The sequence below is a fragment of the Vanacampus margaritifer genome, chromosome 10 (assembly GCF_051991255.1).
Source record: "Vanacampus margaritifer isolate UIUO_Vmar chromosome 10, RoL_Vmar_1.0, whole genome shotgun sequence".
NCBI classification, from domain to species: domain Eukaryota; kingdom Metazoa; phylum Chordata; class Actinopteri; order Syngnathiformes; family Syngnathidae; genus Vanacampus; species Vanacampus margaritifer.
This window is the reverse complement of record NC_135441.1, coordinates 9,863,816-9,878,868: the sequence shown is the minus strand read 5'-3', so window position 1 is coordinate 9,878,868 and position 15,053 is coordinate 9,863,816. Positions and strand designations below refer to the sequence as shown.

Sequence of the window (15,053 nt, the reverse complement as noted above, 5' to 3'; positions counted from 1 at the left end):
GGACGTCAATGCAATAGAGTTGGTAGGCTTTTATTTTGAAATGGACCCTCAAAGCGCACAGTGGCGTGTTTTCTAACTTGACTCGTTGTTACGGTCCACGGTATTTCGTGGCCGTTTCTTCCCCCCCGTGTGGTGGAGCAACTCTCGATGACCAAGATCAACACAACGCCATCCCGAAATATATTCATTCATTCATTTATCATACTCAATCGCTAATTAAGGACCCCAAAAAAAACGCTATTTAATTACGCCATCATTTTATGATACGGCTGACACAAGTCTCCTGCGTTAGCCGTTAGCCGCTAATGGGAATGTAAACATTGACGTCTCTTGCGAGGCGTGCAGTGCATTCAAATGAATTCGGACATTTCATACTCACACAAAAAGAAGTCCATCAATGTATTAAATGTTTAAAATTGCAAATATGTCAACAATGTGGGCTTTCTATCAATCTATAAAAGCTGACATATATCAAGAGGAATGATGGGGTGAAATCAATTTGCTGTTTTACCCATTCTAGTGGTTAATAAGTAAATGAGTAAAAAATAAAGAATAAACCTTCCGTTCTAATATAAAATTCTTATAACATTTGCCACCAACAACTGGAGTGACTTTACATTAGTCCCCTTTCAACAGCAGGCAAACACTGAACAAGAATACTATTCAGAGTCATAGTATAGCCCCCGCTACTCAGGGCACGAGGTGGAAAAAAATCTACCAATTTTACACAACCCAAAGTTGGCCTGCACCCGCTGCTGAAAAAAAATCCAAGAGGAAACACTGTTAGCGACTATCAAAGGGAGTGCGATTAACTTTTTATTTGGCTTTTGAGGCGTTCGTGGATGGGCTCTGCCACGTTTATTCCAAAACAATGACCAGTCTTAATAGGAGGTCTTAAGGCAAGAAGACTAAGAGACCACAGGAGTAATGTGAAATCACTGTACTTACATACAAAATACTAAGTGCCCTATTTTTGTAGAAAGGCACCCGTGCGTTCGGCATAAAAACGGGCGCATCTTCATTTTTTTTGCCAGGGAAAGTGTAGTTTAGCGTGTTTGTGAATTTGGTATGCGCATGACGCCTCAATGGGTAACGCAGCTAGGGTTTGGGTTTGAGTTAGGTTAGGGTTCCCTGGCACATCTCTCAATTTGGTCACAAAAAGTAGACATGATTTTAGACGCAGGTGATGTAATACAATTTTGGTTTGGGTTGGTCAAGTGCAGTTTACCTGTATAAACGCATTTTATCTCTGGGAACACAGCGAGTCCATTTCTGAATCCGCAAGCATGTGTGCACTTCCACCAGCCTGATTTTGACAGGAATGAGGGGAGCTGCTTCGAATGGCCGGGTGTTGGCTCATGTCCTTACTTCTACCTGTGCAAAGTCTAGGAAAATACCAAAAGAAAAAAAACTCCACGCATGTTAGACTGTGCTTTGTGGTAGACTAGCACTAAGTACAAAAATAGAGCCCAAGATTCATCATGTGTCATCACTTGTTATGAAAAAAATATATATTGTTTTTATTAAGACTGCTTTATTACTATTTAGAGTAGTGGATTTATTTTATGCAAAATATTGTTTAAAAATTGCCTGTACATAGTTTTATGGTGGTGACTGTTGGGCCAGTCTACTTCAAGATTATTCCCTTTAAGATTTTTTTTGAAAATAACAGTCATTGACTCATATATGATTACCATTAGAGTATGGAACCAGTAACAAAAAAGACAGAACAAAGTAATAACCATCAAGTGGTCTTTTCGATATTCCTGTATATTATAAAAGTGTAATCAAAGTATTTTTGTTGTACTATTTATGTCCAACTTCTCCCTCAGAATTGACACAGACTGCTGCAATGACATCAAATTATTTCTACTGCCCACTGTGCTGCATCATGTGCTGACTGATACACTCTTAACATAATATTCATAATTCATTTAGCAAATTAAATTCCCAGCATGTGCAAGTTTGGCTTCTCATTTAAAAATTTGAAGACGAGCACCCAGCACAGGTTTGTGGATTCTCATTCTGAACTAAATTGAAAGCATCGGCCCATTACGAGTGAGGCAATCAAGGCACGCGGGGAAGTTGATATTATGATCTCGCTAATGGAAATCAGAATGAAATTTGAGTCCATCACAAATCAGAGTAGATGCTGCAATTATTCCATTGCACGTTATTTCCTCAGTATGCCATCAAGATATCAGACAGGGCTCATTAGATTGCCAAAGAGCAAACAAGGAAATGTGTGTGAGAGCCACTGGAAAGTCCAAACATCTTACCTCCATCCTGCTATTGATCTGAAAGAGAGCACCTATGTTTAAGCCAGTCATCCCCAACCAGTGTGCTGTGTGAGACCATCAAGGGTGCCACTGAAAATAATCCAATTCCACCTAATTTGTATAATAATTTTAATTTATTAATCACAAATGTACCTTTGTTCAACCATCTATGCCAGTGATAGACAGTGACAAGCAGAATAATTAAATGTTGCAGCAGGAGGTAAAATAAACTTGGGTCTCCACTTGTTGCCATTCACACAACAGAGGCCTCCAGTGAGTACATCAGAATTTGTGTTCAATAAAACAGGCTCAAATTGTTGTTGTACGAAGCTATCAAAACAAATGATCAACAGTAAAAAAAAATTAAAAAAAATCTTTAAATTCATTTGAGAATTTGTACTTTTTTACTTTTACTTAAAAAGACACCAGACTATTTGTTTACACAAGAGTCTGTTTTTCAACTTAAGTGCAGAATGTGAGTACTTTTGCCACCTCTGATGTACAATTGAGGAGTTGGAGCTGCAAGGACAAGGGGATGTAGAGCCGGAGCACTCGCAGATGGGAGCGAGACAAGTGCAGAGGGGGAAGCCTTTTGATCTGTGCTCGGAGTGAGTTGGGGAGGGGGAAAAAAACAGAACAGCAAAGAACATGCGCTCAATTCCCAATACTGAAAGCATGAGGAAATGAGGAGAGAGTGAGAGGGAAAGTCAAATAGATTGATGGGGACAGAGATGGAGAAAGAGGATGACAGGGTCTGACTGAGGGAGAAGAGGAAGATAAAGTAGCTGGAGACAGATAAGACCATGATGTTAAAAGGATTTCAATGCGGGGGATGTTTGGGGAGTTCCATGCAGTCCTTTGCTAAAGCAATTAGTATTGAACCCCTTCTAGGAAAGTAGAGCGGTCTCTAATGTTGTTAGCTGTAGACGACCGAGTCGAGCACGCCCCACAGTCCCCATTATACCCAATGTTTTAATTGCCATATCAGGGTGTGTGTGGATTGTATTGCGACTACAAATATGAGATATATTGAAAGGTGGGAAGAATATGGTAAGAAAGTGTAAAAATGGACAAGTTACAAAAACACTGAGTAATTAATTACAAATTCAAATGGTATATTTATGAACAGTATAAGAACAACAAGAGCTATAAAGAGTAGTATCAAATATCCTCTATTTGCGCTAGGTGAATCGTCCACTACTCTACTCATGTATATAAATGCCTCTTCCCAAATATGGTTAGCCAAGGCCAACATGTGGAACACAATGAAAACAAAAACAATTCGTGAGTGATTCAAATGGGGGGAAACTAAAGGGTAGCCTCAAGACACACACACACTTGTCTTTGTATCATCGTGGGGGATTCTCATTGACATAATGCATTTCGTAGCCCCTTCCCCTTACCCCAAACATCAAAAATGATTGCCTACCCCCATTCCTTACCCTAACATAAACAGTGACGTGCAGTGAGCTCAAGGTTTGGGTAGGCAGGCAGACGCACACACCAATTACAAATTTGTGTGTTGGCAGGCGAGTGTACAACGCATCCTAGTGTGACTATATTTTCATTTCCAAAAAAAGAGGACACTCAGCCTGACCTCGAGATCCTTGATACTCAGATGCAAGATGCCATACATTCAAACTAATTTAACATATGCCTCCTCTGTATGGGTAGAAAATAAAACAAAACAAAAACATTACTCACTTTTGAAGGCTCCACAAACTTTTTTTAAATTAATTAATTTTTTTACTTCGAGCGGGGTTCGTACCCATCGCCTCCGGTGCAGCAGCTCAACAATTGCCACTCAGCTAAAGTTCTGGGCCACCGTCACAGCCAGTGCGCAGTCCGCCAACCACGGTAAACGTTGCAGTGCACTCTGCCTCCCATTTGCCGCACAACGAAAAACGGACAATTTCAAACCCGCCCAGACGCCCGGAAAGAATGTAATAAAATGAATATCTCCCTGTAAAACAGCCTAATTCCTCACAAAAGCTAGCAATAGCAATGCCAAACACTATGTAAAGTGAAACAGCCAGTTAATCGAAGCACATCCACAAAGCCAATTATTCCTTTTACACTATTCTTTGTGAAAAGTACGAATAATTCTTTGTCCCTTACTTTGCTGAAGATACGGTAGCTAAAGCGTTGGTTTCCCATCCTTCAAAAGATGACATTTTTCCTCAAATGAAAGGCATGAAAATAGTTTTATATTCTCCAAAGTGGTGTCATCTTACCGCTTTGATGTGCACTAAGTGTGTTTTGAATTCACAAATGAATGTACGTTCGCATCGGAATAATACAGCGACGTAAAAAGGCTGCGAAGCGATCTTCCTATTTGCGTAAAGGACTTTTCTACTGGGAAACTGACTACGCATGCGCAAACACACATTGTTACACAGACAGGGCTGAGAAAAGCACAGTAACGGTGTGCCTTCAGGAGGATCATTTTTGCAGCATTTTTGCCTGCAGGCCAGACGAAGTAATGAGTCATTTTTAATTGAGGTATGAAAATCACCAAATGTTGTCACTTTTAAACCTATAGGTAGTATAGGCGTTCTGAAATTAAAAAAATAATTAAAACAAATAGAAAAAGGCAAACTTTTTCAACTTTCATTTCCGCCTTGGGTAGGCAGTGCCTACCTTGCTCATCGTGACCGCACGTCACTGACCATAACCCAATTCAAACCTAAACTAAAACCAAGTCTTGACCCTAAAAAAGAGGTCTGAACTTGTGGAGACCACCAAAATGTCCCCACAATTTCAATTCGGTCCCCCCCCAATGGTAATTAAACCTAGAAAAACAGGTACGGGCCCCACGATGTAGCAAAGACAAAGGCACACACACACACGCTCTCTCTCTCTCTCTCTCTCTCTCTCTCTCTCTCTCTCTCTCTCTCTCTCTCTCTCTCTCTCTCTATCTCTCTCTCTCTATCTATCTATCTCTCTCTCTCTCTCTCTCTTTCTCTCTCTCTCTCTCTCTCTCTCTCTCTCTCTCACACACACACACACACAATCTAAGTCAAATCTAACGAGAATACAAAACAAAACCATATCTAAACGAAACATGCATGGCAGAAATACAAAATACCAAAACCAAGAACTGAGTCTGACCTGTACAAGGTAGGAAACAGAAAATAACAGCAGTACATGCTAGAACTGGACTTGCAGAAAGTACGCTGGTAAGCAGTCGTGAATAATTCTAGTAAAAATTTAAAATATATTTGAATCCAGAATATGAAAAACACATCTAAGGCATAAATTAAAAAGTGTAGAAGTGACTGTGTCTTCTTGTGTCTTGTGAACAGCAAACTGAGACGGCTATTGTTACCTAAAGAATGACACCTTGCTTGCTAACTATTTTTAATGCAAGAAACATATCCACCCCTGACTTCCTGTTGACAATTTGTGCTCACTCTTTGCAGATATTTATAGAACATGATTGTGAAAAACTATATACAGCATTTGGCAATTGATCCTAATGTAAATCTCATGTGTTGGTCAGAATTGCGATTTGATGTTTGAGTTAACTCCAGAGGATTTCAGATTTGTTGGATTCCGTCATGTCAATCAGAAAGAATTAACATTTGAGAGGCTAAAATCTGAAGATTTGGACTTATTAAAATAATATTTCAAAATATTTTCATTTTTTGTGTGTTCAATAAGTTTTGACTGTTGCGTTTTAACTTGATGGAAGTTGTGCAATTTTCATTCTTGCATTTTTGCTTTGACTGAATCCAGTCGAGATGAGGAGCATTCTGAATGTATTGTTGAGATATTACATTATACTAGACAAGGTGCTTACCGGTAATTGTTTAATGTCTCGATTTCTACTGTAAAAAAAAACAAATCTATGATCACAAGGTGATTTAGGGCAGAGAAACAATGCTATGCTATGGATGGAGAAAGTGAGGTGGGAGATCTTCTCACATCAGGATTCACATATCAAATTGAAGCTGAAAGTCTGCAGTTAAAGCCGATATTATTTGTTGCAGTTCAAGTCTATTGAGGTGATGTTTAAAGCCAAAAACATGAGAATTGTGTTAATGTACTTTATGGATACTTGTGGCCCTGACTGTACAAGTACTTTCACTGTGCTATTGATCATCAACAACTGAGGGAAACGTAAATAGGAGAATTAAACCAATATCAGTATTTGTCCCATCAACATTTTGCGAAGTCGAAACCATCTCATGTATTTAAAGATTATCTCAGCGCTTACCTTGGAAAATGGCAGCATTCTGGATGATATTTCGTTTGAGTTTTGCACTGACAACTTGCAGGCTGGACTCCATGTTGCTGCGAGCGGCTAACTGATAGCGTTCCTCCATCTTTTTGGAACAGCAGGCCGGGCCTTTGGTTTGGCAAACCTGCAGGTCAGCACCTGGCAGGAAATCAACAAGCACATGAGCGTGTGAGTTTTGATGAGTGCAAGGGAAGAAGCCACTGATGTACAATTTTATAACGGCTTCTCCCTCGCATGCCCTAAGAGCAGTAATCAGACCAGATCTTGCCTTAATAAACTCGAGATTATTCTGAAGACCCAGTAATATTTCATGAAAAATAAACAGCTGCTAAAAATATGAGTCGTTTTCTGTTTTGCGCTGTGTTGTTTTCCATAGAGATCAATTTGGTCAAGAGGAACTTCGGCACCACTCAAGGCTGTAGTAAGATCAAAAGTCTCTCCCCCCCCCACAAAGTTAGGAGCCAGGAGCATTGCATCTTGCAGACAAACAAACCCAGCATGCTCTTAGATAACACCAACACTGATAAGATTGGTGGGAATGAAATGCAAAGTTGCCATATCATGCCCAAGGATGTTTACACATCAATAAGAACAAATTGGGCTCACAATTTTGTTTTTCAAAAGTAGATAACAATAGAAGTAAAACTAAGCATGTTACTTGTCACAGTATCTGTACAATAACTGCTTTTAATTTAATAAACCAATACCAGAGGAAAGCGAGACAGTTAAGACAGTCTGAATGTTTCATTATTCTGTTAACTGTTAAATGTTAACAGTATCAACGTGACAGAACTCATTATTGTCTGATCATACCTCAAAGGACACTTTTCCCAAAAGAATATATTTGGTTTTGACATTGCAATAAGAACAAGAAGGCAGAGCCACGCTAGATCCAGCAATGGCACTGTTTTTCATACATGCCAATTATTTTTACATTTCATACAGAGGAGTGATTGGCTACAGCTAATGTATATAAATAATCTTAGTGTGTCCTCAGGCCTTAGTGTGGACCTGTCTTTTCTTCTTCTTCTTCTTCTTTTTCTTCTTCTACTCCTTTTCTTTTTCTTTTTTCTTTTTTAATTTGCTGTGCCTGCTAAGCAGCTTTAAAAAAAAATGGTTGCGTTTCGGGAAGTGAAAAAAGACCAACATCAGAAAGTATTACACACAAATTGTAATTCACACAATTGTTAGTGTTTATTTGTCTTCTTCTTTCTGGAAATGCTAATTTTCTATTTCACTTGTTGCTAATTTTGCCATAATAGTGGCAGTTCCACCCATTAGGGTCATAACATTAATACTTTTAACAATGGAAACACTTACAAAAAAAAAACTTAAGAGACAATTATTTTTGATGAAGACAGAGGTCTTGAAAATGAATGCAAGTGAGGAGTACATTTAGCGCGCTCGCCAACTGTGATGCCACAGTGCCGCTGTGACTTCTGTACCCTTCGGTACTGTTTATGTTTTTGTGATTTTAGGATGCTTATTCAATCACTAGGATGGAAAGAGACTGCACTCCGGGTCAAAGATGTATCGTATGTATACCAGTTGTGCCCGTACAGTAAAAAGACAGCTTAGTGGAATTGGTAACTCCAACACAAGAATATTTTTCTCACTTTACAGGCTTTAATATTTGTGATTAAGTTTGCCATTTATTCATGAATGAATGTATTGCACATGCATGTGTCTTCTAGTTTAGAAAAGAGGAGTACATTTCTATGTTAAAATGGTAACCTTTTAAAAACATTTAAACTGTTAAATTGACTGTAATACCTCAATGTTAATTGCCCAATTTTCGTGAAAGCTCTTAAATTAAAGCTGGACGAGTACATTCCAATTGCATCTTAATATTCTTGTTTCAAATCCAATGCGTTGGAGTAAAAAGGCAAAATCGTAACAGCTGATTTTATCTATCCATCCATACATCCATTTTCCATTTCACTTATCCACATACAGTATGTTGACCTAACTGCATCTGCATTCACCAAAGTCCTTTTGAACAGCAGAACTGCTTTGTTGGGACATAAAGTATTGCTCCGCCTTACAAAAACTGAATCTCGATTAGCCCTTCAAGCTATTGATCTTGAGAACCAGACTCGAGACTATAAACGGCACACAAGAGATGACAATTTAGTGAGGCCATGCAGCCGAGTGTCAGTCAAACTGATTAACGAGCAGCAGGGAGCAACATTGCCAAAGACCTCACCTAACATTCCTGATCTCTACCAACTCCCGTTCCTGGTGGAGGAGCGCAGTCTAATTAAGGCAACAAAACAGTCACACACTTTTTGTGCAGCACACACTGAAACTTGAAGCGATACAGACAAAGGTCTCCAATTGATAAGATCAACTTAATTTCAGGCTGCAGGGGGGAATTATTAAACTGTCAGCAACACCATGGTAAGCATAGTCTATTCAGAGGAAGGGTATGCTGGAATTAAAGTTTCAAATCTGACAAAACAGACACATTAAGGAGCAGATGATGAATGTGCTTTACTAGATATATTCATCATAATGAAAAAAAATAAGACATTTTCGGATCCCAAAACACCCATGGATTTTATTCTAGCTGCTCCTATTGCCTTAATGTTTGGTTTTCTTAAAATACAATAAAAATTAAAAAAAAAAAAAAAAAAAAGACTTGTAATGAAAAAAGTAATTTTTCAGTGGTTTTGTTTGAGAATCTTTTCACATCATTGGACTTGAGGTCATTCAGGGATCAACGTTTTACCACAATAGATGGATGGATGGATGGATGGATGGATGGATGGATGGATAGATAGATAGATAGATAGATAGATAGATAGATAGATAGATAGATAGATAGATAGATAGATAGATAGATAGATAGATAGATAGATAGATAGATAGATAGATAGATAGATAGATAGATAGGTGGGCTTGGGTAGCTGGATGGATGGATGGATGGATGGATGGGACAGACAAAATGAAGAAAGAGATAATGTAGGCCCAGAGCAATTTATGTGTAAATCTCCCCAATATACAAGCTCAGCTCAAGGTGATGCCTTTCAATTATTGTGTACTTTCGATCAATATAGTGAAAGAGAGGAGGTCAGACAATTCAACATGCTGAGCAGCTGTCAAGGTTTTTCAGTGTACCTCTTCAACAGCCTTCACGGTCACCCTTCTGCTTGTTGCTAACTTGACAAAAAAAAAATTGTTTTAATCCTGACAATGCCGCTTGGTGTCATTACAGAAAGCTAATGAACAAAAGGAGCTTGAGGATGACCTCGTGCATGTCTAACAAGCTTAAGCCACAGAACAGGGCACCTCTTCGGTTGCACCTCACCAATTAGTACACAGTTACTACTCTGCAAGTTTAATTATGACACATAGGGGAACAGGACTGGAATTAATGTATCGAATATATTAAAAGTTCTACTCATTACAATCATACATTATATCAACAACTATCAGTCTAATGTCAAGCCATAGAGTCATTTCAAATTGATATACCTTTTGACTAGTAGTGCCATATAAACAGCAGACGTGTTTGTTCTTCCCTGCTCACTATAAATACTACTGAGTTTAAAGCCTGTAGTGATCTACAGAAGCATCCACCACCATAGCCAAGTACATTTTAGTGATAACTGAAACCTATTATTTGCCTAAACTTGCTTCTCCCTTTGGGTTTTTTAAGTGAAGCAAAACACCAACAATAACAACCAGATACATACACTAGATAACTTTAGGACTGTTAAACAATGAAGGAGTGCTAATAGTGAACAACATGTTAGGAATTTAAAAAAATAAAATAAAAATGCCCTTCAGTGTTGTTGTACTACAGATGGGGAGGGTTTTTATCACATTTGCAAGTGATCAGAAGAGGCTCTTGGGCAGCTTTCTCATTTGAGTTATAGCAGTGTACATTTGCCAAAGTCTAATCCGTACAAGACCAAAGTATTTGTTATAAAAAGACAGGAAGAAAGAAATCACATCCTCTTTTGTGATGATCTGCAGGTGCAGGTTTTTCCACACCACTGTATATAATCTCACTATTGTCAGTCCCAAATCATTGTTGTTTATGTATGCAAGTTCTTTAGAATCAAAAGTTTGTAAAACAACTGTTTTTGCTGTTTTACCCATCATTATTAAAATTCTGCTTAGCCTTCCGGTGCACCTCTTGTTTGATTAACCTGTAGCCTTCCATGAGAGAACAAATTAATACACATACTGTATTATGGGCAAAGCACGACATGACAATAGACCAGAAAACACATATATAGTAAGTGCAAATAATACTGCAGCAAAGTAAAAATATGTATTAAACGTATGTTTAAATATTTGCGCAGTTGACTTGTTCTGCTTTGAAAAACATTTTGATGTGCTAATCCAGTTGCTGCACACACATTAGATTTTAGCTCACTAACATATTGTAAATACTAGTATCCTCACATCATCTCTAAAGGCATGTTTATACCTGGCACAGTAAAGAAATGTTATTTACATACATATATTGATCTGTTGATTCACCTCAGTTATTATCACATGTGACATGCAGCTGTGAATATCTGTGGGACCCCAAACGTGAAATAAACATCGATGTTTCATTAGACTTGTTTATTCCTTAACAGCTGCCTGCCTGACACTTTATCCAGATAATTATCCTACTTCAATGTTCTTTTGACCTCCCGCTTAGGAAACATTAGAATAATGCCATATTGATTATTTGTTGCTGTGTGGGAAGACATTTCAATCATCCTACATTATATCATCATCACACTTTCACTTCTTCACACATTTCACATACACACTCTATTTATGTAGTGTATCTTGTTGTGTACTGTAGATCCATATTTAAGGAAAAATGGGAAAGTAGACAGAACTAAATGGATATATAAAGTGTTTCACTAATTAAAAAGGCATTATAAAATTTCATTTTGAAACACTTTTATGAATCCGAAACAACAGAACAGTGGTCACTACTGCCTATAAAAAATATTTATAATTCCACCAAATAAATGTTTTTCATCAGTCCGTTTTCCCATTGCTGTAAACTATAAATCCTCGCTGAGCAATAATACACACAATAGGCTGAGACGAGACTGGAGAGAGAATAGGCTATGTTCATGTATGATTATTCGCTGATGTTTAAAGTGGGGTCCAAAGGCAATGCATCACACCCCTGTAAATTAGCCGCTGCTGAAGAACAATAGGGAACACCTCTTAGGATGGTGCGGCGCTATTTTAACATCTCTCTTCATCAAAACAGAGCATCTTATTAGATGGTACTAATGTTATACCTTTCCTAAACACTTCATCAAAGGTGCTGCAGAGATTTTAGTCGCACTACCAAACAGATGCAACAAGTCTCCTTTCTTTAATACGGTATAATTTCAAATAGATATTACAACAGGGCATGTCAATTTATTTGCAGCAGGCAACTGTGTGTGTCATGGGCATGTGAAAAAAGTCAAATATGACCCAACTGTGACGAACCGTCCTTTGGCTGACTGCATGGTAAAGTTACTTCCTAGAATGCCTTTTTAGTTGAAGACAGACAGACTTTGAGATTTGTGGAGACTAAATATTTCTATGGATGTGCCGGATCTTGCCCCCAGCGGCTGTCAGATATCTGCTGGCCCAGGTGGAGGGTGTTTGATTAAAAGTGGATGCATGGAGAAAACACATTGCCGGAGTTGTATGTACCCGCAGATGGGAGATGAATATGAAATGTAGAGAGGGCATGCCAAAAAAATTAGTTTTAATGCATGTCACGCTTCTTCCCTGCTATTTAAGTTGCAGCCTTTTCAGATTTGTTCCACTCTTTCCTGTTTTGGAAGAACATTTGCTGGCATAGAGAAAAAGGAAAATGGAGAGTATATGACAGTTCACCTGGAGGACATTGAACATGAATGAGACTGAAACGCCTGATGAACATTTGCTACCATCCCCAAAACTGAATCTCTTATTTTACAAGATTTGACTATCTTTAATAGGGGTGGGGTTGTTTTTTTTTAAATTAATATTGTTTAATAACCAAACAGCAGTAATCTTTGAGGCCATGAATTGTGATCAGTCCATCATTTCAAATAAATGTCAAATTTGGTCCAAGAAAAAGAAGAAGAAAAAGATTAGACAAAGAAATCGACCATAATTGGAGCAATAATCACTTAATTTATATCCTGGCTGTTTGAAACTAATAGAATTTATTTTTAACAGCATATTTTGCAGGTTGGGATGATTTTGAGCTAATCGACATCCGACTGACAATCAGTGGCGCTTTCATGGACATCCTGTTTGTAAAAGTGAAGGCAAGTAGTTACCTGACACGGCGGTTTCGGGGACCCACTTGGATCCCGGGTGCAGAGTGTGAAACACAGCCCGAACCTCCTGGCAGTTCGGCGCCTGTCCCCCGATACCGGATAACAGCCGGAAGAAGGCGCACAGAAGAAGGGCACTAGTGGCTCTTAAACTAAACATGGTTGTCAATCAAAACTTAACTGCAACAGAAACGTCATATATCAAAAGTCTGTCAAATGATATGAAAGCATTAAAAGTTCGAAGATCCGTTGTTTGAAGACTCTGCCATCTTATGGGTCAGCATCCTTTTACGAGTCGTGCTCCGCCAGCATCCACGCGAGCAAGTCCGACACTGGCAAGTTGTGATCTCCTCCACCGAACACTGCTCCAGTCAACTGAAGGCATGTGCGCGCGCTCGGACATGCGCACACCTGCGTCCACATTGAGGTCCTCTTTGGTGTTCCTTCAAGACAGCAGCAGCGACTTGAACCGATGCACGAGCACGATTACTGCGTTGCACAGGCTGTTGTGGAGATGAGGGGTCCCGAGAATATTACTGGATGTATTTACCGTCGCCGTGTCTTTTGTGATTCAATATTCCTAATAGAGACAAAGATAGTTCATTTATTTATTTGAGTTGTATGTTCTCTCATCTCTCAAGTTGACTCTTAATTTTAAAAGCCAAAATAAGACGATTGTGTTGGCTGGCTTTCATTTCAGCAAGCTCTCACTTGGGCTCAAAGCATCTCGCCTCCACTTGGCGTCAATTCAGTTAAAATGGCGCCATCTAGCGTTCGACCTGTATGCAACTACTTTTTTTAATGCAGAAAATAAAATCACTATAGAAAGTTGATTAAGCAGTTATTCTGCTAATTTATCATTCTAATTTCGGTTGCGGGCCACAGGACCACATCAGTTATGTTTTTCCTTTAGCGGGTCGTGTTAAAACAAATGTATTATCACCTCATATTAAATAATTGCTGCACATGAAAATGCAGCATTTAATTTTTAAAGTTGCATTGTGCAGTTTAAAAAGGTAATGTTTTTTCTACATTATGCATGCTCCACCAATGCCCAGATGAGTACGAAGAGCCCTGACTTTTTAACTTTTATCTTCCCTATATAGTAGAGTGTGCGAACCCTCACACTCCAGTTTCTTTGAGGGGCGCAGTTTTTCTTACCTCATTTGAAGTCATGTCTTCGTTTGTCAACTGTGGCTGTCGCTTTAAGATAATGCACGTACTCGCACTATGAACGAGCCTGACACAGATGTTGCAGTTACGCTTTGGGCCAGAGGTGGCAGTCACAAGTAAAAATGTGACAAACTGCACAAAGATCCTTTAACAAATACAGTATTAAAAATAATTGGAAAAAGGATTTCAAAATCACAGGTCATGAAAAATAGTGGCAACCAAATATAAATACTATTGATCAAATTATGTTAATGGTTTTGGTAGAGGTGGAAGCTTGTAAAAAGCTTTTATTACCCCCCCCCCCCCCAAAAAAAAAATCAGGAGTACATGCCATTTTATATTTTCACTCATCTTTATTTATAGAGCACTTTAAAAAAAAAACATTGCTACGAACAACGTGCCGTACAGGGAGTAAAATCAGTCATAGAAGCACAAATTTTAAACAAGAAATTAATAAACCCAGACACATGCAGCCCTAGTGGGCCAAATAAAATGACTAGCTAAATTTGGACTGCAGGCCTTGAGTCTTACATTTTGTCATTTATTCATTACCCAGTTTAAGGTTATTGTACCAATACACTGTCCTCACAAGTAGGGCAGCTTTGGCATTAGTAGGACAACTACTTGATCCTATTGGGGCAAAACTTGTGTTAGGCTACTAATGTGAGCCATATGCCTACTAGTTGGGCCTAGTGCAGATCATTTTACTAAAAAGCTGAGGCCATAAGTGGCACTTGTAGTGGATAAAACATTTGTAAGACAGCCATTAGTGTACCAAATTGTGTTACAAGTGAGGACAAAGATGCATGGACCTTAAGGCAGAATTACAAAAAGGACACCAAACTGCAATATAGCCTTTCTCTTGGTAAAAAAATAAATGCTGCAGCCTTATAAACTCTGAGATGATCTAATCATCTGGCGGATTACAGATGGATACTGTGCAATTCCTTTTATTTACGAAGGTGTTGGAATTGCGAGGTCATCCACCTGAAAACCACGAGACAAAAGTAGCAGTGTTAAAGTCTCCCGTAAAGTTGCAACAAAGAGGATAAAATTGATTGGCTTTGCCATTGT

At 38.7% G+C, this 15,053-nt stretch overlaps 1 protein-coding gene across 1 annotated transcript in view; it reads right to left on the bottom strand.

Annotated features, from left to right (window-relative positions):
- gpc3 (glypican 3) overlaps nucleotides 1-13,213 on the bottom strand; it is a 126,023-nt gene extending 112,810 nt beyond the window's left edge. The window contains exons 1-2 of the mRNA XM_077577039.1: nucleotides 12,810-13,213; nucleotides 6,499-6,660 (exon numbers count right to left, since the gene is read on the bottom strand). Of these exons, the coding sequence (XP_077433165.1) occupies nucleotides 6,499-6,660; nucleotides 12,810-12,966 (319 nt within the window). The 5' untranslated portion in view covers nucleotides 12,967-13,213. The remainder of the gene's footprint in view (nucleotides 1-6,498; nucleotides 6,661-12,809) is intronic.
- Between the last annotated feature and the right edge of the window lie 1,840 nt (nucleotides 13,214-15,053).